Source organism: Fomitopsis serialis (assembly GCF_022376445.1).
Source record: "Fomitopsis serialis strain Sig1Antser10 chromosome Unknown B0H18scaffold_510, whole genome shotgun sequence".
In the NCBI taxonomy this organism is placed as follows: domain Eukaryota; kingdom Fungi; phylum Basidiomycota; class Agaricomycetes; order Polyporales; family Fomitopsidaceae; genus Fomitopsis; species Fomitopsis serialis.
In genome coordinates this window covers 1-25,936 of record NW_025955470.1, presented here as the reverse complement: position 1 = coordinate 25,936, position 25,936 = coordinate 1, and the positions used below count along the sequence as shown (strand labels likewise).

Here is a 25,936-nt window from a genome sequence, read left to right as displayed (position 1 = left end):
GGACGGTGTAAGCTGACAGGATTGCCGGATCTGCGACAGGGGAATAATCTTCCCTGTGGCAGACCATTGCTTGAGGACGGCGGTTTCTTGACCGAATACATCAAGTGGGAGGAGTCAGCCGCAGGCGCGAAGCGAGTGTACCACTCTACATACGCGAGCGGACCCCGTGGCCACCATGGAGGTGCAGACCCTCCGCCTTGCACCGCAGGGAGCTTGCGCGGTAGAGCGAAGATAACCTTCACTCTCCCCGCTCTTGTCCCTGTATACATAATTAGCCGTTCAGCAGGTGGGTATAGAAACAATTACTTACCTCGTACGCCGGTGGACTCCGCATCTCCGCTCTCCAACACGATGACGGTGTCGAAGCGGTCTTTCCGCCCTGATCGCACCGAAGCCGGTATGGCCTTCACAACATCAATGTCAATCTCCCGTCGTCCAGCTCGTAAGGTGTGAATGCGAATTTGTGGAAGACATCGACGCGCTGGAACGGCAGCCACGTTCTGGAGAGGTCTTGTCTGTTGAGTCGGAGTGAGTCAGGCTGCAAAGCGTTGATGAACTGAACGAGTGCGGTCGTAAATCCGGGTGCGTGATGGCGGGTTTGAACCATAGCTAGGTTTTGTTGAGGAGCAGGTGCGTACTTCGCTATTTTGATAGATGTCCCCGCTATGTCCACGCCTTCCGTTGTGACAGAGTGGGGAGGTTCTTCTGGTACCGATGAACCGGTCTCGGCATGTTCTTCGTCCTCCGGGTGTTCAGCATCCTCCTCCGCTTGACGTTCCCTCTGGAACATCTCATAGAGAGCCATCTTCTCGTTGCGGGTGATCCACCGCATCATTTGCGGGAACTCGTCGCGGTGGTTTGATGCTCGCCAAGCGTCCTTCGCGAAGTCGATGTGAAGTCGCTCGAACATCTCCGTGTTGTAGTTATCCGTCGTCCCGAAGAGCCGGATGGACTGGACATAGTGCAGAAGGGAGTGGATTTTAGGTATGTTGAAATCATCCCGTATACCGAGGTCGACCAACACTTGCTTGTTGGCATGGAACGTCTTGAGTGCATCCTCCATGTATTCCAAGGTAGTGTCGTCATGCGTGGGGTACTGCGCTAAGTAGATGAAATCCAACAGAGACCTGAAGGTGAGCATTGTTGACTTTGAGACCTTGCCAACGAGACATGCGAGGAGGACTCGAGCCATTTCTTTCCTCTCTTTCCCAGATATCTGAGAAAGAGAGGAGATGCCGTTACGGAAATGACGGATGCCGTACGCAGGGGGCAGGCATCGGAGGCGGCTGTCTAGTTCCTCTGCGGTGAGAAGCTCTTGACACCAAGTGACGACGTGTTTGAACACCCCCTGGTAAAGCTGGTGGAGAACATCTGGTGTTATGGATAGATGTATGTCTGCGTAAGGGAGATTGGTCCAGAACGGCGACCGCGCCGCACCGTTCACGTCCCGTAGCATGCATTCGACTTCAGCCGCAGCCGCACTGCGACCACCCGACCATGCATCGTCGATGATACTCTCTGTGAGCTCGGTGCGAGGGCTGCTCGGGTCTTTCTCCCCGAGCTTGTCCGCTGGACATTGGCACTTCGGGCAGGTCCCGTACTTCGAGCAAGTGACGAGGCATTGCTCGGGTAGTCAGCGACATATGCGGCGAGGATAGGATATATCCTGCGCACGCAGCCATCACCTCCGGTCATCTCCACACCTTCGACACCAGCTTTGATGAGGGGCTCGACAATGAGGCGCATGGAAGCGTGGAAGAGCTTCTGCGTTCGAGCCTTGCTTTCGCGATTGGTGAGGCCCTTCTTGCTGACCTTAGAGACAGGCAGGTACCCAAGAAGGATACAAGCGTGCTCGGACGGTTTGCGGCGGATGGCACGGGGTATGTTGCCGAGGGTGAGGTAGACGGGGTAAGCAGACTTGTTACCGGAAAACTGTGTCAGCTGAGTCTTGTCGGTGGCCAATATGACTGACGCGAGGGCGGCGCCCTCAGGTAAGTGTTCCTAGCACGGAACATAGCATTAGCAACATTCTACTGGTTGTACCATTGATGAGCTGTCTGACTTACCTGTACGGTGTCCCACCAGAGGCCCGTCCACATCTCCGTGTATATGCGCCTCAACCGCGACTGGTCCGCAAAGACTCGTTTGGGCCGGTATACAATATGTTTGGCATGCGCTGGATTGCCAACCAAGGCCTTAATCGCTTCGATGATGTCCCTGTACCGCACCATGTGCTTCTCATCTGGTCGATCAGGGAAGGTGAGCGTAGCAGTCTGCCATGATGCTCGGTCCGGGATGCTGTCCACCTTCTGGAAAAGCTGTCGGACGTCTTTGAAACTGAGTTCCAGCTTCTCAACAACCTACGCAAAGACTCGTAATGAGTGATTAAACCCACACAGGCGTGGCCAACTCACCCCCGGTATGAGAAGAAACCTGTTCAGTGAGTTCTGCCCGACGTCTTCTCTGACAGCCCACATTGCCACCCGCCAATCTAGCTCGGATGCAAAGGGCTTCCACTTGAGGTTAGGATCCTTAGCCGCTTGCTCATCCACACCCACTCCATCCACATCCATTGCGTCCTCGGGAGGGTCCTCTTGCTCAACATCCTCTCCAAAATAAGCCTTCCACGTGTCGACAACGGTCTCCTCCATTCTGATTACGCGCCCCGCTCGGGGGTCTTCATCCTCCACCCGGGTGTCTTCGTCGTCATCCAGAGCTGGCAGTCGAGCTGTCGGGGGAGGCCGAGAACTGGATGAAGACGAAGACGCTTCACCCTGGTCTCCGTTGGGCCCATCATCAACAGTAGAAGTAGGCAGAACGAACCGGAACAGATCCCTGTTCTCCATGATGTCATGGAAATCCAGTGGTTCCTCGTCCGCGTCGCTCGAGTCCTGGATAACGGCGTGTACCTGTTCCACAACTTCAGGTACCAGGCGGTCGTGAGGAACGGGGTTCTTGCCCTTCCTGTACCATTTGCAGGACTTTGCAGAGCTCAAATGAGCCATCATGCCCTGTGCTGTCCTGAATGGTCTGTCGCATGCCGGACAGGTCCTGTCGTCGTAATCCCCTGGGCGGAGGAATGGTACGTTCATCTTGCACTGGCCAGTCAGTAGAGGTCAGTACATGATCCCTGATAGAGGATATTTCACACAAATCTCACCGGGACAGTATGACGCTCTGGATGAGATGAAAAGCGTAAGAAAAGCCTTGGGAAGAATATGAGCGACGGCGCGTGGTCTCCGCTCAGCGTCTCATACTCATTCAGTCGCTTAGACGGACGTAAACGCCCATGTTACGGCGTGGATATGGGCTTCTCCACCACCGCTTTTTGTACCCACCTCCATGATCTATGCACCGTCATTAATATCCTTACAGCTATAGAACTTGGCAAGCGTATCTGCGCATCCATGGGTGCTTTATCACTGTAGGATTTATTACGACGCCTTGCTTCTAACTGGTTGTCTCTGTGAGCACTGATACCTCCGTACCTCTGAATTTTATTAAGCTATTGAAGTTACTCCACCTGTACGTACTTTTCACAGTCTCTCGGTATTGATTGCATTGCGTGAGTGCCGTTGCATATCTGTTGCATTCTGATGGTGTGAAGGCTTACCGGGAAAGGTCTTGGACATTCCATGTCCCTTCCTTTTGGGCTGACCCTAAGAAGTTGCCGCGCCCCCACAAACCGAAGAGCCACCGTGTATTTCGAGCTATATATGCCGGACGGTCTGTCGCAAAAATTGTACGTTCATGACGTTCATGCTGCCTTCTTCTGATGTGGTCCATCAAGGTATCCTATGTCGTCAGTTGGTAGAAGCGAACTGACTGAAATGAAGCGCACAGATTGACACCGCACTAGTTGTGGTCTGTTGTCCCGATTCAATTTCCCATGAACGAGACAAGTGCCGACAACTTGAACGGTGACTCCTCACTCCTCTGCAGCACGACATACACTCGCTCTCAACATGGCGACGCCTCGCCGTTCTGTTGCTTTCCTCACGCAAGGAATCTCTCTGGCTCTGATACGGATATCGACTCCGACTCTGCGGGGCAACCGACTTCGGTTCTGACATTGACGGCAGTCAGCCGTCTTCCGAGATCGACTCCACCCTCTGCCTCAAACTCCTCCTCAGATCAACCGTCCTATCAAGGTCGCCTCTGACTGGTCTCCGGCCAGCCGGTCAGCGTGCAATCGTTCGATAACAAGGCGCATCGCCTCACTCGACCTTCGGTGCGGAAAGCTCTCAGGGACATCGTCTCGGAACCGTTACCGTCGGAGTTCTGGGCCATTTGAAGAAGTTTGAAGTGAATCCGGTGGATCACGATTTCATGGTGTACGTATTCGAGGAGATATGGAGCTTGCGGGAAATTTGGGAGCTCTCCAACCCGATCACTTCGTGCAGAAGGTGAGATGTCAGTCTCAATATATGAATGGTTGGTGTCAATATCAACCTCAGGACATACCCCACATTGAGGAACGTCGCTGCTGGGTGCTGCAGGACATACTGTCCAAACTCTGGCAGCTGAACCCCGCTTATCCCGACGCGTCGGACAATGAAGACGCATCAATGCTCCACGCTAATTTGGATGACGACGACGACGTTTCAATGCACCACACTGATTCGGACGATGATTCTCCAACCTCGGCTCAGCATGTGGTTAGCTTTCCTTCAACGCGTGCGGTGAGTTCCAAGAACACCTTTCTCTTATTCCGGCTAACGCGTTACACAGCGTTGACTTCTGGCCGGAGTCTCGGAAAGCAGTGGTTCTGGGACCACCGTTCATGGGACTTCTCCATCGCATGGCCAGCGTTTCGCGAGTCTCTCAATAGGAGTGCATTTCGGGTCGAGATGCAGGATAACGTTCAGACTTCTCAATGCGATCTTCTCACCGTCGATGTACAGTTCCGCATGAGGGGCGGGGTGGTTAGGACTATCAGGAAGAAGGATGAACTCGGAACTGAGTTCTTCTTTTGCATGGGGGTGCAGTCAGTGGGGGAGCTCAGTACGAGATGAAGAAGGTATGTCCAAGCCTCCAAGCTGTTACAGTTACAAGGATTCATGAAAGGAACAGATGGCCGGGGCTTTGGACCTCATGTCACCCTTCAAGGCTTCGTTATCGCGCTGGTTGTCCCAACCAGCACGGGTACCGGGTATCACTCGCCCTCCTAGCTCTGGAAGAGGATATGCCCGCCTTACAGGCATGCCTCATTTTCGTACGAGCGGGCTGAGTTCGGCGACTTCCGCAATGTGTGGAGGAGGCGCGAGGCTTAGAGGACTGGGAGAAGGAGACATCGCACTTCTTGGTAAGATTGGGTTCACATCTATGGTCACGTACTCATCCTTGCACAGAGGCTCCTTGCCTGGCAGCCTACCTTCCTGCGTCGCAGCTGCAACCAGCCAGTGGATGGGGCGCGGATCCTCAAGGATCGGTTATATTCCATCATAACTCATACAGCTATGCTCATCTGGGCATCAGCCTCTTGATCGCGCCCTCAAGCGCGCCATCCCCACGGAGCCCCAGTGGAAGGAGCGGGTGACCTCCTCGCCCACGAATGCCTCAATGACATCATCTTCTTCCTCGACCAGTCCGTCGGGCATGTAGCGCATGAGTTCGTCGGCGGACTCAGAGGTTTCGAGCGGGGAGCCCTGCTGGAGACGACCCCGTCTGGTCTCGTAGATGAGTAGATTATCGCATCATCTATCTATGTATACCTCCGAACTTTGTACGAGCGTATTGTATGTGTATCGATCCATTATCCGCTTCCCTGTCACAAAAGCTTCCTTGTGAGAAGCTTCCCCGTGGGCGGCTCAAACCAGCGCCGGAAACGCGCGGGCATTGCGCCCATGAGGAGCGACCTTTCCCTCTGTGCTCTGTCCTCGCCCCAAGCTCAGCATGGCACCTTATAAACCGCCCTCCACTGTGCATGAGACCCTGGTAACATCATCTTTACTTACGTCTGCAACATGCTCCGCCAGATCGGCCATCACCCATCACACTGCAGCACCAACTCCTGGCACAGCTTACCATGCTTATCAAGGGCGACCCAAACCATTCCGACGTCGTCATCTCCTTTCCATTTTCGTTCATGAACTTCATCTGATCATGATCGAGGTTTGCGTCTCGGAAACAGCCCTCACGTCTTCAAGAAGGTAAGTAAATACTTATCATACTCGCTGTGCTAAGATCAAAGTGCATGAACAATTCCAAAGGTGGCCAAGCTCATTCGACAGCAGTCGGGCATTATTCGCTTTCATGTTCCTGTTTGTTCGGGAACGCCACGAATCACGGGCCCCTGGGCAATTCGAAGGGTACCCGAGTATATGCGTCAAAGCTGGACGAAAGCGCGTGCACTGGGATGAAGGGGAGGAGGCCCTCGGTGAGTGGACCATCAGGACAAGACACAGGTGTCCCGCGAAGGCCGGGAGCCACCGCCCCAAAACATTCGCCCCGTCTTTCCCGCAGGAGACCCGGACCAGCCGCACTCTATCGAGGTCAAAGAGCACTGGTCGGCATTCGCATGTCCGCCTCGTGCCCTACATGGCGTCCTCCTGCATGGAGCCATGAAGCTAGACGCCGTCATAGTTCTCCGCGACCGATTTGATGAGATACTGGAGGAGGTGACAGGGGGACGACCATGGAGAAGATCGTAGATCGCTTCCGACCGTGGTGAGTGGACTTACTTCATTCTCGTGCGTTCCCTCACAAGAGGTCCGACCTAGTCTTCAAGATGGATCCCTCTCCGGAGTGGATTGGATCTATCTCCCCCGGCAGGAGTTCTGGCGGGAGATGTTGCGAATGTGCGTGCTCACTCGGAGAACGTTTAACGCGATGGCGTTGAACATGGGAGGCTTGAGTGGTCCTCGGCCCTTGTACACCGTCCACCGCAATCGCTCCGCCCCCGCTTGCCAATGGATGGCACAGCACCTCCCTGGTTACACACTCGAGAGTTCATCCGTCGGGAAGACGAGGTGTTCGAGAGGTCGTGGTTTTGTTAGCTGATCAACTGACCGGGGAAGCCTTGAAGGTGTTTCACGATTCATGGTCCAGCGACTTCTCGAGCGGCGATGCAGTGGGCAGACAGCAGACTGATGGACGCATTGGGGTAGATTAAGGATGTATTCACCGTATTCTATTACACTGCGCACCGATTTGTAACCTTTTGTATGCATTACGGTCTAGCGTGCTCTCTTCGCAGTTCCAATGTTCAATATCAATGTCCCGATCCACCATGTCCACTGGCGCCTAACTCCAAGTCCAACTCACCGCCGATCATGACCACCACACCGGGGCAAGTATGCCTGAGCTTGACGATAGCAGAAGCAGAGGCTCTTTTAAATCTTCTGGACGACTTGCCGGTCTCGACGCAACCTCTACAAGGCGTTAGGGAGAGGCTTGCCCAGTCCCCGAACATCCAGCCATCTTCCCTTGAGGCGACTTCCTTGGGACACAATCACGCCAGCATCCAGTCGACGTCTGCGGCTCAGGCTCCGCATGTACTTGCCAATGGGGAGGGTCTGGAAGGTGCGCAGTATGCAGATATTGTTATCAAATTGACAGCCAAGAGATCACGCACTGCAGAAGTCTCGTCCAAGCGCGTCCAAAGTACGAAAAAGCATACCTCAAATTGGCAGCTTCGAGCAACAAGAAATCTGGGAAACGTGCAGATCAGGCCTTCAAGAGCATCAAAAATTGCTCTAAAAAGAAGAGTAAGTCTACCGCTGCAACGGCGGAGAAGCAGTCAGGGCCACCGGCTCTCAAATGGATGAACACACATGCCCCGGAGGGTACAGTTTCAGAGCCGGTTAAGAGCTTCATCAACGGCCTCGATGCTTCCCTCAGTGACAACAATTCGCTGTACGCCATTGTGGAAGCATTGCAACGAGATGGGGATAGAGAAACCGCGTTCCTGGACGATTCCCTCTCATCCATCATACAAAGGTGCAAGCGTATGACGGCCGTCAGTGCCGCCACCGACTTTCTCTTCATGGTGCAGTACCTGCAGCTCGTGTTCAAGTGCTCTAGGTGTGTTTTATTTTATCATAACCCCACTGTGCCACCGAGTTCCAGTTGACATTTCCTTGTATCTAGTCTACAACATCTCCATTCGCTGAGCGTTAACGGTGTCTACGAGAAGCAAGTCAGCATCTAGACAACCCCGTGTGCGATCGTACCTTCCGTCGTTGGGTGGAATGTGGGAGTAAATTTGCCATCATGGCGTGGGGAGGTACGTCACTATTTTATTCTTCAATGCTCCTGTCAATAAACTTGTGTAGGTTCCATATACATTCTCATGCTCATCGCCATAGCGGATATGAAGCACAGTCTTCTTCATCCGGTTGGCAATTTTGCCTGGCAGGTTGCAAGTGTACTTCGCAATCCAAATCCTGGTTAGCCATCCGTTTCCTTGGTATGACGGGTTCCATCACTCACCGACCACTTCGTTTCACTAGAGACGGCTGTCGGTGGGGTTGTGATCAACAAAATCATTCCACTGTTATCAACTCTGCGACAAATACTCCCACTGACGTTCGACACCCTCTTATCACCCCGTATATGTGCGGATTATGGCATGCTACACGATTCGCTCATCTGCTCCGACCTGGATCGATGTGATTTAGTTTTCACTTCTTTGAAGCTCAAGTGAGTGCCATGTCCATTGTTGTCGACTCTCTACGTCATGTATCTTTATTCCCCACAGTAACTTCGGCCCGGTGCCGCGCAACAAGAATGTGTGGCTGGCCTTCTATCAGCCCCTACAGGCCCCTAGGAGACCCAGCTAGTCATGTTGGCTGGACGATGGCTCTACGGTTCAGATAACCAAGAGAATGAAGCCCCTCCCTCTCCATTGACGGTTTGCGACGAACCCTTGGAGGGAGAGGAACCAGGACCAACCGCTACGCCCATCTCTGCGCCATCAGCCTCACAGTTTACCGCACCATCAGCCTCACAGTTTACTGCACAGCGCCCTGCAAGAATATCGCTTACGGCAGCTTATGACCTGTTCCACGAAGCCCATAGAAGAATTCCAGTCCCAGCCACTGCGGATGAGGCGTTCTCGTGGACAGAGAGAGAGCGCGGCCGGGCGAACGCCGCCCGGGAGCCTCGAACCATCGACGAGCTGCGATATATTGTAAGTTCGTTCAAACACCATCTAACTCTTTGACTTACATGCTACACTACGTTGGCTTGTTCAGCTCTCAACCATGTATGAGGAAGGCTCGCGCATCAACAATGATAACAAGTATGTGAAGATTGCACCCACCATGTCCACGTGAGTGCTTTTCACGTCAACTCTCAACAATGATATTGAATTCTTGTACAACTGTTGCAGAGACCCTGTTGAGATCCGCGACCGCAAGGGCTCGCTTATCATGTGTATCTTTCCGAACATGCCAGAGAAGTTGAGACACAGGCTGTTCACGGATCTCGTCTCTTGTTTCGATGAGGAACCTTCTGGACTTGAGACCATGAGCTCATGCTCCCAGGGGCCGCAGTACTCTTTCGAGGCGCTGCATTTCGCCTGGTACAATAGGCATGGCACAAGGGTATGTGCGCCCATGCCTCACTTGGTTTGTTTTCCGTTATAGCTGAGAGTGTTATGTGATCCCATAGGGCTACCAAGTTTGCAGTGAATCGCATCCGCACCTCATTCGAAAGGCGGACCGCTCCAGGACCAACTACAGTCAAATGCTGCCATACCCCTCCGCTGACATGCACAAGCATGAACGGGTCTACCACAATCTTGAGCACATTTTTGCCGAGGTGTTTGGATGGATCAGAGAGCAAGTACGTCAGATAATGACATTTCTCACTGTTCTATCCGTAACTAATGTGTACCAGATCCAAATTTTGTTTCCCCAAGAATACGCGGAGATGAGCGTTGACGCGGAAGTGTTGCCAGGGAACGCCGGCTCGATTGTGCACCCATTCCTCTCGCTCGTCATTAACCTGAATGTTGCCACTTCCGCTCACAGGGATTCCATGGACAAAACATTGTGCGTTGTTTTGCCCATTGGTGACTTCGAGGGCGGGGACCTATGTATGTACGAGCCCGGTTTCGTGGTTCCCCTTCGCAATGGCGATGCTGTGGCCTTTCCTTCTTTCAGTATAACTCACTTCAATCTCCACTACACCGGCTGCCGTGCTTCTATTGTACTACACACGGACAAGGAAATAGACAAGTGGACGAAGGGCAGCCGGAATGGGTGGGAGGGCAATGTATATTTTAAATAGGGTTTTTAATATTACGACACGTACGTACGTCTTCGGTTGCCACCAATTGATCTGGCTGTCATGCTCGCTCCAATCTGTTCGTCTTGCATCTCTCTCTCTTCGTCCATGGTCTAGGTTGTAAGTACCCTAAACTCTTCATCAAGCGTTGCTCAGATGGTGAGCAGCTTCTGGGACTTGGAGCTTTCGGACTCAGTCAGTGCTTCACTCCGCATCTCCGAAGGGGCTTCGGTTCTTCCGTTATCGACAGCGCGGACGCTCAACGCTGGTTTGAGTCGTCGACCCGCCTCGCGGTTTGTCTGTCTCCGATCTCATTCTGCGAACTCATATCTAGTTGTTGCCTCATACCATGTCTACTCCGCAGACACGCTCCAAGGCTGCAGCAGCAGCGAAGACCACGAAGAAGGCTCCGAAACCGCCGTCAAAGGCGAATGGCTCCCAGAAGACTCAGTCCGATGTGGTTTCCGATTCCACTGTTGCCAGCAGCGGGGACATACAGGAGATCAAGGACTTCTTGAAGACAAAGATGAGCGGTGCATCGGCATCGCAAATCAACGCCATGGCTCGCTCCATCGCAAAACAGAGGAAGGAAGCAGCGGCGAAAGAGAAGCGGCAAAGTAAGATTTTACCGTGGCCAGATCAATCGAAGTATACTACATCTTGTTGCAGCAATCCAGGATAACAACGCGGCCGCGATGGAGCAGGATGACCAAGAGGGAGAAGATGATGCCGAGGCTGAAGCTGGAGAGGATGAGGAGGATGAGGAGGATGAGGATACGGTGCCGTCCAAGTCAACAGGCAAGGGGGAAAGAAGAAACAACGTGAGTACATGCGCCTGCCAACACATGGACTGACACTATGATATAGTCTCAGCGCCGGCGTCGCCCTCGCGTACGAAAGCCTCTAGCACTACCAAGAGGAAGCACCTCCAGACGTCCGACCAAGAGGCGAGCGACACAGAAGAACGCACGAAGCAGCCTAAGAAGAAGCCAAGAACTCAAGCTTCGCGCAAGTCAGCTCGAGTTGAATCCCCGGAGCTGACTGTCGTGGAGGACAATGCGAGGATCATCCCCAGTAAGTGTCATTGCATTGTCTATGTGCATATTCCCGGACCAAGTCTGCACTCATGTCTTGAAGACCGGTCGCCCCAAAGGGCAAGAGAACCCGAAGTTGTCATCACTTGTCTGCCCGAGAAGCCTGCCCCGAAGGTGTCGAAGGATCAGCAGCAGCTCTCCGCTCTCATTGGTAAGCCACTCACAACCAGTCGTCCATCATTGCACACATGGAAGATACGCAGGGATGAAAGCGGTCAAGGTCAAAGGAAGTATGGCTAAGGGCACGGTCAAAGGTGGGGTCTCAGATGGCAGTGATGGGAGCGAGAACGGGGACGAGGAGGATGGCGGTGAGGATGTAGGAACTCCTGAGCCTGTCGGTGAGTTCACTCTGCTGTATATGTCATTCACCGCTGCACGTGTTACAGTGTTCGACACGACCCCCACGAAGAAAGCTGGATGGAAAGGCAAGGGGAAGGCAAAACAGGCATCACCCGTGGACGAATCCGAGGGGAGTGGTACAGAATCCTACAAGGTCTCGGATGAGGATGATCAGCTGGAGGGGAGTGAGGGTAACGGATCGGATGGACGTGATCCCCCACTCGCAGCGGCGCTGATGAGGTATGCTTATATCGCCACGGGGACCCTCTGCTAACTTGAACTTCATTCTTAGATGGACGTGAAGCTGGAGGGCAAGCAGAAGGCGAAGACGAAGTCTCAAGCTCGGTCCAAGTCTGTGAAGGTGGAGGACGAGGAGTCTAGGGACGATACCATTGAGGTGTCCAAGGAACTCCTCAACGAGGAGCCTCTGAAAGGCTTCTTGCACCGTGCGACCCAAGAGTTTCGGGTATACCTCGCCGTGGTGAACGCCTGGCCCCGCAAATACGCCAGCAGCATGGAGAAGAAGCAAGCCCCGCTAGAGGTCATCGAGCAAACACAGAAGAAGTACCCGATGTACCAAACTAAGCAGTTCAAGGCCATCTACGATCCCGTGTGGGAGAACATGGGAATGAGGGCCATCATGTCGGGGAAGGTGAGTATATGTTCCGTTATCTCATCCTCTGGGCTAGGGGTAGACCCATTTGTCCAGGTCTACAAGGTCGCTGCACAGTTCCGCCAGGAAGTCAAACAGAAGGCGAAGCGGGTGGTTGAGAAGTCCTTCCTGACGTTCAACCTGTCGGACTTCGGGTCCAGTGCAGAGAAGCTTCGGAAGGCTACCGAGGATCATGTGAGGTTCCTCAAGGACAAGGACACCTTTCACCACGGAGACCTCCAGATGCCAGATTACAGGGTGGATCCATCGGTACGTAGTATACTCACATTTACATGCTGGAGAATGCTGAAATAAAATTAGCTGTGGGTGGCTAACCATCGAGCCCCCTTCCATAACGTGGCGATTGCAGAAATCATAGCACGTCAATGGTGGATGGGAGCCAATCCGGAGGCTCTGCGCCCCGAGCATAAAGACCGGTTCGACATCAACAAGATCCCACTCTCCAGCAATATGATCGCACTAGTGTGCAGCGCTGTAGGCACATTCATCTTTCATGTACGGTCTGTGGATAACATGATGTGCGCCAGATTGTTGTGTCTCTCGACGAGGCCATGAAGGGGAACGTCACGGTGGCTTTCGACGAGAAGAACTATGCCCCCCTGTGAGTCTCATACCAGTAGCATGCCGGCCTTGACTGGCTGACGGAGTGTATCTCATAGGCACGATGGTTTCAAGCTCAGCATTGATGAGCTTCGGTTGAGCGCGGATCCCAAGAACACGACGGTATACAACGAGGGTTGCGCAAGGTTCTGCAAGTCCATGGACCAGACACTTGCCACGCACATTCGGTGAGTGTCCTGTACTATCTACCAGAGTTCCTGACCTTCCTACCTGCATTAGTGTCACTGCGGGAGTGGCCCCTGACGACAACCGTGGGGCCGTGGATGAGAAGGGTAGGAAGAAAGTAGGCCCTACCACCGCGGTCTCCCTGATCAGCAAGCTCTGGGCCCCCACCAGTGACGATGCTGGGCCGAGCAACTTCTCACAGAGTGACGAGTAGACGGCGAGTGAGTCCTCTTAGAGAGGGTTTCAATTCATTTTCATTTATGGTCGTACTAATCTACAACAATGATCCTAGGTTCCCCGCTGCATCCGAGCCCTGCCCACCCGTGCTCCCGGATTATGACTATCTCTTCTCCTGGTTCTGTATGTCTCAATATCGCCCATGTTGTCGTATACTTATGCCTTGGCCTCCTCTTGATGTTTCACTGTACCAGCTGTACGTGTCCCATTTTCCAGCCGTATACCTGTCATCATGTAACTTCCTACATTGGCTGGAAGTCAGTACTGTATAGCTTTCGTGGGTTCCAGTTCTGTATTAGTGGTATTGCATAGTGGTCCAATGTATGCTTTTTTTCGCCGCAACGTGGGGAGCGCCAGAACCACCAAAAATGAGTAGATTTGAAAGCCATCAGACAGCCTCTTTTTAGTGTTAAACAGAGGGTCAAGAGCAGAACAACAGAACCTCCAAAGCATGACAAAAGGGAACAAAAAGCACGGCAAGAGGATCATCACCCGCCTGAGGGAGCTGGTGTAAAAGCATCCAATAATGCTTTGACAATTTTCCAAGTGTTCGGCCTTCTCATAACCGGGGGACTTGTCTTGAGTGTTCTTCTGTTCACTTTGACCGGTTTAATGCTTTTAAAGTAGTTTATAAGTGTCTTAAAGGCTTTAAGGGAATGGGCGGTTTCCCCTGATGCGGCAGAGGAGGTTGCTGTCAGAGAACAGCGGGAGACACTCGTCCTGCGCCGAAGCAGAATGCATATGAGTGAGATAACTGTTACTAGGAAGCGCGCGGTGTTAAGCGTACCAGCCATTTCTGTGCGAGCAGAGGATCGTCGTGCAGTAGCACATCGAGATAGCGCAGCCTCGCCTGAGGACCCTTGGCCAGTTCTGCGAGTTGTTCCCAGTGCCCACAGGCCCTTGTCCCCATAATGGAATTGCATCGAGAGAACCACAGGATGAGTCGCGCGGACAGATGCGACAATGGTCTTGTCGAGGATAGACTCTGGATTGTCGACAAAGACGTCGAGGACGCGCAGGCGCGCGGTGATATCAGGTACAAGGCCGATAGTAGTGCTGTACGCATTATCCCAGTCCCCGGGATAAAAGTCTCGACCGTCATGAGCGAGGATTACGAATGCCACGTGCAGGTATGAGAGGTTTGGGCAGAGTGTGACGACCGCCATGGGATCGACGTTCCTCAGATGGAGGGTGTGCGTGTCGAGCCATAAGTTGGCCGGGGCTGGGAGAGGGCCTGGTGGCGGCGGTGGCTCCGAGTCGTCATCAGCGAGAGACACGAATGTGAAGTTTTGCAGAGTCACCACCGACGCGGCCTGCAGGACGGGGAGCTCAGCGAACGCTGTATGCTCCACCTCCAGATGTGGCTCAAAGGATGAGCACGATGCCCGCAAATGGACTGCTCTCGGCTTGCAGGTCAGCCTCTCGCAGAGAGCCATACCCTCCTCGCCAACATCATGCAGATCGAGCTCTTGGAGGTCGCGAAGGGATGCGATGGCGTCGCCGAGTACGTCTCCTTTCGAGGTCTCCAGGTGGTCCTCTACGTATGTCACGACGAGCGTCCGCAGGTTTCGCGCCCGTTCGAGGACACGGGCAAGTGGTGTATAGCCGTCGTCCGGCTCAACCTCTGAGAGATTCGAGCGGAAGATGGAGAGCTTCTGCAGGCATTGCAGGCGGAAGCCGCTGTCCTCCTTGAGCATGAATCTGTGGAATCGAAGGCTTGCGACTGGCGCCGTGAGTCGGAGGGAGGAGAGGACACGCCGCCTGGCGACGGTGCTCATCGTGCGGGACGTCAAGGCTAGATTGGCCGCGTCTCGCCGGGAGAGCCATGCGGTGACGATGATACTGAGGATATCGTCGTTCAACGATTCAATGCCTATAGCCTGGGACATCCTGATATTCTGTGCGTGCGTGGCGGAGAGGAACGTCTAGTTCGATACCACAGAGTCTGTCATCAAACTCGTCAAACTGAACTCTGTCCGACGCCGAGGCTAGCCCAAGCTCACCGGCGGTGACTAGCGTACTGACGCACGATATTTCAGGCCATGAACACTCGACATTCAATAAGTAGTACTCACGGTTACTCGCCGAACTCCCAAGAGCACTATGGACAGTTATGAACGAGGGCGGAGACGCTTGCGTCTTGCCAGCCGACTCGGAAGGGTAAGCGCCTTCAAATGTAGGACTTTAAGGCATCCGCAGAGGACGCTGGTGGTCACAAACGGGCCAAGGGCGGGTTGCATTGAAGAGCATGCACTCTGCTTCACCAGCCTGACGAGTCTCACCGGTCTGTGTGACAGTCTAGATATCGATCTCGAGTCTCGGCGACGGCGGAGGTGCGGCAACTACAAGCGCCCAAAGAGCAACGCCTCCCTCGAAATTTGAACGGTTACTGATACACTACTAATACATGCTAGTGCACTCAGGCTCGCCGCTCAGATTCGCAGAGGCCTCCGTATCTCGTCCTGGGAATCCATATGAAGAGCTATTCATCTCAGAGCATTCCGCCAAACTCAAAGGCTCGACCAACTGGCCCCGAGTTGGCAGACAATATATGTGCGTCCGAGACGAGTACTAGAGTCCGAAGGCTCCCTTCAAACTTATGCGCACCATGACCACGGCAGACGATGTCTTCGGTATGTCGTGACGCACGCGGCACTCCGTCTTCTACTGAATCCTCCAGCGATGAATAGTGCAGAGCACGGGTCCACCCGAGGGTGTCCCGAGGCTGACCCGCACCCTTACCCGTGAGGGTATAGACCCGCGAGAACGGGTACGGGTTTGTGCGCGGGTCGTGCGGGTCTGGGCGCGGGTCATGCGGGTTCGAGCGGGTCGCGGGTCATAACATTATATTGCAGAGTGTATTGTAAGGCTCGAACTGTATCTAGTCAACGTCGATGACCGGCCGCTCGTAATCCTCTGCACCAGTGTCAGGTTGCGAAGTAACTATGCTTACATCATCATCTTCGACATAACCCTTGAGACTCCAATCACCCAGACAAAGCAGCGCGCGGATTGATTGCGACGCCAAGCCATTCCGCACATGTGGAAGGATGAGACGGCCGCGACTGAACATACGCTCGACGTCCGCAGAGGTAGCTATTGATAGAAAAGCCATGACATTAGTAACTTCCGACGCCCAACAAGAAGACGTACCGGGAATGGTTAGATAGCTCTTGGCCATCCGCGAGAGGTTGGGGAATTTGCGACGACGCTCATGCCACCATTCGAGAGGGTCATATACAGCCTCGACGTCAGCAGCGAGGTAGGTCTCGAGCTCGTCTGCAACCTTCGTCGGCTTGGGCAGTGCGAGAGCAGGTATGTTGTCGAACATATTCTTTGACTGTAAGGTGTGAGCAGCGGCCACGTACAAGAACGAAGACACATACCTTCTTCCTTGGAGGCGGTTGCTCGTCCTCACTCTGCTCAGTCTCGCTGCCTGTCACCTCGCTATCCTTCTTGCCATGGCGTGACAGCCAGTCTGCGTATTCATCGCGAACAAGCTGTTCGGCTGTCTTGATCCAGCCACCCTCCCACCGCGCAGACTCGAAGTATTTCAACTTGTGACGCGGATGCAAGACTACGAGAAATTAGTATAATGAAGAGGCCGGCAGTGGCAGTGCGGCATGTACTGACCCATTGCAATACGGTACGCATTCGACTCGTCAGTCTTACTGTAGTAACGGTTCAACGTTTTCTTGGCGAGACCAACTGCGGCGCGGATTGACGGGAGCACAGTTGCTTTGAGCGAGTAGTCTGTAAGATGTTCATCAAGGAGGTCCATGGCCGGGATGACCATGGCGAGGTTGGGGCTGTCGCGTGAGAAGAACTCCGTCCCGTCGACGAATATCTGAGGTGCCGGCAGTTAGCGGAGACTCGTGTTGAGTGACAAAACGTGACGAACCTTGAGAACGTCACACAGTTGAGTCACGATCTCCCACTCGTCGTCGTTCAACTCCAACCGCCGCAGGTCCATCGTCCGGTCACTGGTAAGTCCGTTGACCGCATCACGGTACTCTAACGTGAATGCTAACATCCCATGGGTCGAGTTCCAGCGCGTGCGAACATCGCGTGGCATATTCTCTATCGCCAGCTCGAGCTCTTCAAGCATCGCGTGCCAGGCTGGAAGGAGCTTGGTCGTGGAGTTGATGATGGATTGCGAGAGCCGGCGAAGCTATCCTAAGGTGAGTCGCTGATCTGATATCATTACAGCCAGTATTAACCAACTTTTGCGAGCACGAGCTTGACAGGGCGCGTCGTGGCATCTAGGGCCTTGATCTCCTCCTCCGTCATGCCCTGCCGTTCATCCACCCATCCCTCGACATTGTCATCATCGTCATCGTCGAGTCCACTGACATCCCATTCCCCAACAACGTCGTCATCATCCTCTGGTCCTTCAAGATCATCTGCCAGCTCGCGCAAGACGGCCTCTGCTGCGTCGAGGGCTGCAGCCTCGGCACCCTTCTTGCTTCGCGTGGTGTCGAACTGCCGCAGCAACGTCTTCACCACAAGATTGAGGATGTGATCGAAGCAGCGAACGCGCGCCGCCTGGCCTCGAAACGACCCAACAAGCTGGCAGAGCTCGTCGATCATGGTATCGTTCGACGATGCATTGTCTGCAGTGACAGAGAGAATCTGTTTGGAGCCCTTGGTGAGTCCATGCTTGAGAGCTCGTGTTTTGCCTGTACCTTATTGCTAATACCGAAGTCTTCGAGCATGTCTGCAAACACGCCCGCGAGGTTCAAGCCTGAATGAGACTTCGCAAGCTCAATGAGATCGAGGTTCAGCCGAACGGGAACACCGTTGTGCTCGAAATGGACGGAGAAGGCTACCATAGCCTTGTGATTGGGTGAGGTCCAGCAATCGGTAGCGAAGTTCAGCTCGCCGTCGTAATCCTAAGGTATGTTATAAGATAGTTTTATGTATTGATTTCGCGTACTGACCTGAAGCATCTTCGCAATACGAGCACGCGTGCGGATGAAGACACGCTGAACGTCGCGCGCGACCGTCCAGCGAGATGGAATATAGTATTCTGGCCTCCCTGTTTTCATGAGGCTCAGAAATGCGCGGTCCTCGACGATCGTGAAGGGCCGCAGGCTTTCGGCAACCCAGCGCACGATCTCAGCACTGATAACTCGTGTAAGTAAGTACTCGTCTCCTATCCATCAATGTGAATGCTTACCGAGTCTCGTTCTTCGTATGCTGACGCACTGAGTAGGTTACCTTTCCCTTGCCTGTGCGAGTGAATGACACCGTGAGATCACCGGATCGTAGGTAAGTCTTCACGTCATCGCGGGCCTTCTTGATTGTCCCGATCGCATCCGCAGCATCCAGAGCTTCCTCGCTGAAGCATCTTTTGACGTGTCTGCGTAGATTGCTCGTGGACGAGCGGTCTTTCTTGTCAAGCCACCGTTTGATGGTGACATTGCAGCCATGGTTCATGCACTCGAAGACGTGCGCACGCTTGCCGTCATCAGCGATGTGTATGGTAACTTCGCGCTTGTAAAAGGCATAGATGGGTGCAACCCAGTCTTTGCTAAGACGCTCTGTGCAAATGAGAGGTCATGGTGAGCACAGGTTCTTCGGACACAGCATACACTCACCGAGCTCCTCTTCAGGAGTTTCTTCCTTCGCGGGTGCCGTTTGCTTGCGGCGCCCAGAGCTATCAACCTCGACAATATCGTCGTCATCATCGCTCGACTCAGTGTCATCTTCGTCGACGATGTCAGCGACTTGTGGACCAGGCTTGGCGGGCGCGGGTGCCATGCTCTTCACGGGCACTGGCTTGAGAACTTTCCTTGCCACGGCCAATTGCTTCTTCGATGTCGTCGGAGGCTCCTTCGGCGCCGCAGTGGTGAGTACCTTCTTCGATTTGGTCTTTTCTGCTGCTGCTGCTGCTAACACTGCGCCCTTCTCCGAAGGAATTCGAGCGCGCTTCCCCGATGATTCGGTGCTTCGAGAAGGCGGGGTAGAGGTGGACTTAGGCATCGTGGCAGTGGAACCTTGTGTTTCAGCCTAAAGGTAGACCCGAGAGACCGCTCTGGCTTGCGAACTTGTGTATAGCAGTTCATTGATAAGGTTTCCAAGCCACTCGGTGTTCGCCGTCGAAAGTCTGAGTCGCCCAGCTGTCCAATGAAGGAACTTAGCCCACGGGTATGGCTACGGGTGCGAGGGTTGGCCGAAGCTGACCCCCACCCTTACCCTTGGTGACCCTTACCCGTGACCCGCGCGGGTTCGGCGGACCCTTGCTCTGCACTAGCGATGAAAGGTGATCACGAAGCGGGTTCCATCCAGCTGCATATCTAGCTTGTCGCACCACGCGCATTAGCATACACCCGCCCCTCATCTTTGTGGGTAGCTCACCTCGTCGGGTCCATCGGCGCCACATCGGCCACGCGCGGACTCAGCTCGCCTTGGACGTTCTCCTCCCAGCCGCCACCGGTATCTCCGCCTTCGCCACGACGTCGTCCGGGCTCTGGGACACGACATCGAAGCGGCTCTTGAACGGCGCGCAGACGGGACGCTCGGAGTTGTGCCAACACGCGGGGTGGAGTGCGGAGGTAGGTCGAGAAGTTGCGGGGTGGAAGGCCGGGGCTGGAGGGTGTCGCGGAGGGGTCGAGGAAAGCGATGGCACGTTGCTCGCAGGTGACGTTAGCAAAGATCTGGTCGTACTCTTCCACGGAGGCGACCTCGGGCTTGTCGCTGCCTGCCTTCGGCCGGAGGAGGAAAGCTCGTGGAGAGGGCAGTTGCGTCGCTTCAATCGCGGAAAGCTGAGTGCGTGGCTCGTCAATACACGCATAAGAAACGGGATAGACGAATAGACGACGTGCGAAGGAGTTGCTGAACTCTTCCGACGTGGTTTTCCGGTTTTCCTGGATGTCTCATGCCGGCTTGACTACGAAGGTGGGGAAGGCGAACCAGTAGCAGTACTTGTACTTCTTGAGGTCCGCGAAGGCGGTGAGTAGGAAGCCACTGAGCTGGGCCGTCGAGCGGTCGACCGTGATAGTCTTCCGGATCTATGGACAACGGTTATCAGGCTGAGGCCGTCAGATGAACATGCACATGTGAAACCGCCACATGATACACATGCTGAGAGAGATAATCGAAGCAGCATGTCACGGTCTGCACGAAGAAGGGTGTACATTCTGAAGAAAGAGGGTGCTTCAAAGCGATGGAGGCCGTCTGTTTCTTTCAGAACCCGCAGAAATTGACCTGAGAAGTTGGGGCGCCGGTGCTTGGGTTGTTATCACGGTCGCAGACACTGTACCGCGACAGAAGACTCGAGGAATACGAACTCAGGAGACCTGGTTCAACAATCCACATTTCACAGGACGGCGCGTCTCCTGACGATGCAGTGCAGCTCCACATTCAGTATGCAGGCGCATAGGGCATGCATCGGCAGAGGGAGAGAATCGGAGTAGAACGAAGACGTACCTCGTCCGTCACTTGGACGAAGAGCGCGGTCTTGTCCGCTGTTTTGCACTCTTCGTGTTATAGTCCTTGCATACGCCAATCACCAATGGTGAATGGACTGGTGGTCTGCTAAAGACAGGTCATGCATCTGTTCAAGGGATACAGTTCCGCCACTCACTTATCCGACTTCGAGAACGACTCGCCACCGACTGTGAGATTACACCCGTGCGCCAATCCGGCGCCAGACTCGCGATCCTTAAAGCTTGACAAATGGACCGACAGCATACGAGCCATGGATCGTTATAGCGTCGTCAGAGAACCGGAGCACATCGATCTTGAAGTCCGTGAATGCGTGCCAGAATGCCAGTTGGACGAGGCAAAGAACGGAGTGAATTGTAGAATGGGCATGGGCTCTGAGTAGAGGTTCCGTTACGGCAGTCTCAACGGGGAGAGGGCTGGTGTGCAGTCGCGCGATGAAGTATGAAAGGAGGAGGGGAGGAAGGACTGAGGCTGAATGGACGCGTCGGGAAACGCTCACGCGATGGCTAAGTACTGAGATCTAACACGCCCGCACTCGTCGCACGTCGAGTACGAGCACGATCACTCTCAGTCTATACCATTAATTGATTCCATGTAGCGAATCTTAGGTATAGAGCCCTACCACGCCGGCTCCGCTCACGCTAGGTGATACAGCTCACTGCAGTTGATCGTCGTTTTTTCAGGTTTTATGTTTATACACCGCATGGGACCTATTACCTGCACTACATATTCTACTCTTCGCGGTCCAGTTCCGCCAGGTGATCGACCATACCAGCGAACTCAGCCTCCCATTCCTGTATAGATTCATGTATGCATGCTATAGCCACCTCGTCGTGAGGAGGAGGCCATATGGCTCGTTTCTCTGCGAGCCAGTATTCCTCCGCCGACCTCCTTTTTTTATACATCATTGCCAAACCGAGCGCGTCCACTGAAAGCGGAACTGAAATGCGTAACAGTCCTGGATATCAGAAAGGCTACAAGTCACTGAAGAGGACACTGACGATCTATCCATGCCCATGCATCGATGGCGACCGCTGTCAACTCCCTGCAGTAATCAGCCGGAATCGCCGTCCTGATGACTTTACAGTCGATTTTCGGGGTCGGACACTTGCTGTGACGAATTGCAGCCGTGAAATCTACAAGGCAAGGCTGTCCATTTGGCCTGCGGATTATAACGTCGTGCCTGTAGTCGTCGTCCGATCCTCTCGACATATTGGCGTTCTTGTGCAGCTTCTCGAAGGCCCTGACCGTTGCCTCTCTGTCGACGCCGTAGCCACGTTGTCATCAGCTCAACTTGTGTCGACGCCCTGAACCCTCATACCTGAATGAGAGTTTCTGGTTGTGCAGCTCGCTCGACAACGCCTCCCCGCAGTGCTCCAGCACCAGGCAAGTTATCTTGCCCCGGGCACCCCATTGGCCGTGGAAAAGTCCGAAGTAGTTTGGTATCTCGTTGCCACGAAATGCAGCAAGAGCTTCGTCCTCGTAGACACTCGCCTCATGGCTTAACAGCCCCTCTCCCTCTTTGTCTGTAGCAATTTTACAGACTACTTTGCTACCGTCGGCCTTGAGCTTGTGCAAGTATAGGACATTGTTCGTATGCCGTGAAGTATGGAAGCGTTGTGGGAACGAATCATCAGAGATGTCGAGTAGATCGTGTAGCATTTGACCGCGGTCCGAGCCGACGTGCAAGTTACCAGGACCCGCTCTCCCGACAAGACGCATGCAGTGGAAAGCTTTCTTCACGCATACGTCCTTCGTATCTTTATCCATCACAGCAGACAGAGAGTTCGAGGTACTTATCAGGGTTTGGAAATGTTCGTAGTACCAGAATTCTGAAGCTGCAGGTTCGATGTTACAACGTTCAAACGAGCGGAGGGGGATATATACTAGAGAATACTTCAGCACGTGACTACGAACGTCGGTCCTGTAATACTTAAGCAGTAGTTTGCCGAATTCACATCTTCCTGTGTATCGACGAATGCATACCAGGGAATCAATTCGGTTTCCTATGCACACTACAGTCATGACAAGAGAGGAACAATAAGAACGCAACAATAAGCCCACCGACAGGGGCAGCAGCAACATCATGCCTGACAATACCCATCATTAGCAGGCTGCCAGTGTACGCTACCAGTCGGTAGCCTAGTGCCGAACAATAATCACATCATTAATACCCGAAGAACAAGAACTTCTGAATAACGACTACAACAGAATCAGTGCATTACAATTGTTGAAACAACGATCCAGTCATGGCATCAAATGATGACAGTGGGGACAATACAAATGATGAGCGTGTTTGTGTTTTGCTGCATTGAAACACTTAGGGGATTCGGACACAATAGCAACCTTCGAGACATATAAAAAAAGAACCTCTCCAAACCGCCGCATACTGCATTCACCGACTGATTTACCGATACACGAGAGGAACTGCAGCTTGCATCCAGACTCTATATCATGCCTAGTCGTTCGAAGGATAGAACACCGGCAACCCCTACTCAGTCAAGCCGGGCCTCCCGCCAGCTTCAAGCCACCGCCGATCCGCTAGATGGATCAAATGATGAAACACCAAAACCTCTAAGGAGGGTATATGGGGCCATGGAAGGACTTGACCGTGATGTCGATGAGGACATAACTGGTATTCAAGGACCATGTTAGTATCACGAACATCACTACTAAACAACCTTGTAACAGGTTGTCTCCTTGGCTTGTCTCTCTCGAATGAGCCCACGACAACTCGGGCCGAGGACGACACTTCGTCCATCAAGCAATACATTTTGGACCAGGATGAATCTCTGGAAACCCCACTTCGAAAGTGGGATAATACGTCCGGCATCAAGACACTACTTGATGTCAGGCTATACCGGCATATGTATGTATAGAATACCTGTAGTTAGCGCAAAAGGGTGTATACATAACAAGCCTGTACTTACTGGAGGGCGCCTTTCATACATGAGCCGCCACTCGCTCATGTATGAGCGAGGCGCCGTCGGTCGCTACCCAATATAGCAGCCATGCCGGGGCAGTCCGGTCCCTTCGTCCGTGGCGGGGCCGCCGGGGCGGCACCACTGGCGCGCGATGCGAGCTGCCCGATATGGACGCACATCGGGGTCAGGGCATTCAGGTCCTGAGATCCCCAGGCGATCCCTGCGCGGCGTCAGTGCCGGCCAAACCCGGGAGCTCGCAACGAGCCGAGTGAGCGGCAAGCGCTTCCGCCCGCTGTTTACGACCACCATCCCGCGTCGGTCACCGACGTTGTTAGAGCACAGCGGGCACGATGACAGCGACTGGGAGTAGCCGACACTGGCATTCAGGTGAGCATAGACACACACGAGCGAGCGAGCTGACCGTGGCCACAGGACGCGGCGACGTGCAGTACAACACGTCGACCGCGAGCGCGCAGGGCTAATGCCCCGCGTGAAGACGCAGCCGACGGATGGACCACGGGCACAGGCGCGAGGGTCGGTGGGCGCGCGCGCGCGCGGATAGACAGACAAGCGGATGGATGCGAAGGCGGACTAGCGGGCAGGAAGACGGGCAGGAAGACGGGCAGGAAGACGGGCAGGAAGACAGGCGAGAAGACGGGCGAGAAGGAAGATGGGCGGGAAGGAAGGCGGACAGACAAGCAGACCGGTAGGAGAACGATGTGGGGTGGGCCCACATGGGAGCACCAGTACGAGCTCGGAACGACGCACTCTCAGGTGTAGGACAACGCGGAACGAAGCAACGTCGATTGGAGGAAAAACGCCTCGGCGAAGGACGACCAAGTAAAACTGCGGATTGAAGACAGCTACTGTACATGAACACTAGGTCCCTCCGGCACCTCATCCTCGACCTCTCCCTCCTCCATCGCCTCGAAGTCCTGAGGGTGCGCGAACCGCAGGCGACGCGGTATCCCGGAGTAGCCGTCGGGAACGTACACTCCCTCCGATAAGCGAACGTGCAAGTCGCGGACGCTGGCCTCAACAGAATTTAGGCCTCGGGCGATATGGACAGCCTCGGAACGAGCGTCACGGTTAGCGGTGCGGCACTCATCAAGGAGGCCCTGAAACCGACTAAGGAGGCCGTCGAGGCTGTCGGAAGAAGCACGATAGGACGAGAGCTGTAAGGGACGCTCTAAGTAGCGAACCGGAAGGAGGGGACGGCCAATCTCTGCGTCGGCTTGCTCGGCGGTGACTCGGTTCGGGGCCCAGGCAATCAGAGGGAAAGGCTCGCCGACATAGCTATGCTGCGACGGAAGAGTGAGGAAGACCTGGTCGAGATACTCGATCAGCTCCTGCACGTCAGGGTAGCGGCGGACGAGCGGAAGGGAAGCATCGCCGTGGGCCACTGCACGGGAACGAGAGTCGAAGAGCATTCGCTGCGCGGGGAGAACGGCCGCTTAGAAGGACGATCGGGAATCAGGACGGAGGAAAAAGGACGCACGATTAACCATCGAGCTCCATGGGCCCAGGCAAGCCATTCGCGGTCACTATCGGGGTTCAGGCGAGGCTCTACTACACGCTCGTCGCGGAGAAGATCGATGAGGCGGTAGAACCGGGTGGTGAAGACGATGGTGGACGGGTTTGGGGGAGCATCGACGGGCATCGGAGACGGTGGGGAGCACTGAGGGCCTGGCGGAGGAAGCGGAAGAAGCTGGAGGAGGGTACGGGGAGGTGTCGGAAGGAGACGAGGGCGGGTGCGGAAGGAACGGGAAGGAGAGAAACGGATGCCAGCGAGGGTGGGACATGGAAACAGCGCGGAGGGAGACTTAGAGGGGGAGACGGAGGAAAAGGGGAGTTAGTTACCTACCACCACCTCTCAGGACTCAGTATCTAGGTTGCACCGGGCAATCTCAGGCTTCAGGTCCGTCTCAGGCTCGCGTTCAGGCTAAGGAAGGTCGCAGAAGTTAGGCTCAGGCTCAGGATCGAGGAGAGCTCAGGTTAGGAACGTCGGAGGGAAGGCTATCGAGTATACCAGGCTCAGGAAAGGCAGTCTTCACTAAAGGACATCGCGGACGAAGCGTGCGGCGCACCACCCCATCTCCCCTTCCCTTCCGCGAGGTACCACAGACCTCGCTCGCTTCCTCCGCCAACCGTCAACTTGTACCAACGACCCCCGCCCATCGTTTTCACCGATACCAAGAATT

General features: G+C 54.3%; 4 protein-coding genes across 4 annotated transcripts; 2 read left to right on the top strand and 2 right to left on the bottom strand.

Annotated features, from left to right (window-relative positions):
- Positions 1–38: 38 nt before the first annotated feature.
- Positions 39–1,456, bottom strand: B0H18DRAFT_896286 (uncharacterized protein; the record flags this gene model as incomplete). Its single annotated transcript, XM_048041417.1, has 3 exons — positions 39–252; positions 411–702; positions 775–1,456. Coding segments are annotated over 3 exons (1,188 nt in total), but the record flags the coding sequence as incomplete, so codon positions are not given.
- Positions 1,457–2,081: 625 nt separating this feature from the next.
- On the bottom strand, positions 2,082–3,059 carry B0H18DRAFT_823376 (uncharacterized protein; the record flags this gene model as incomplete). Its single annotated transcript, XM_048039321.1, has 3 exons — positions 2,082–2,360; positions 2,415–2,716; positions 2,774–3,059. Coding segments are annotated over 3 exons (867 nt in total), but the record flags the coding sequence as incomplete, so codon positions are not given.
- An 830-nt stretch (positions 3,060–3,889) lies between these two features.
- B0H18DRAFT_963616 (uncharacterized protein) lies at positions 3,890–8,152 on the top strand (the record flags this gene model as incomplete). The annotated part of the gene is given in 14 exon segments (XM_048043175.1): positions 3,890–4,063; positions 4,083–4,180; positions 4,307–4,406; positions 4,458–5,004; positions 5,141–5,305; positions 5,500–5,683; positions 5,979–6,152; positions 6,213–6,379; positions 6,609–6,669; positions 6,723–6,971; positions 7,028–7,105; positions 7,199–7,524; positions 7,596–8,025; positions 8,092–8,152. The coding sequence occupies 14 exon segments, from the start codon at positions 3,890–3,892 to the stop codon at positions 8,150–8,152; spliced, it is 2,814 nt and encodes a 937-aa protein (XP_047884471.1).
- A 1,324-nt stretch (positions 8,153–9,476) lies between these two features.
- Positions 9,477–10,026, top strand: B0H18DRAFT_824913 (uncharacterized protein; the record flags this gene model as incomplete). Its single annotated transcript, XM_048039340.1, has 3 exons — positions 9,477–9,548; positions 9,616–9,789; positions 9,844–10,026. Coding segments are annotated over 3 exons (429 nt in total), but the record flags the coding sequence as incomplete, so codon positions are not given.
- Between the last annotated feature and the right edge of the window lie 15,910 nt (positions 10,027–25,936).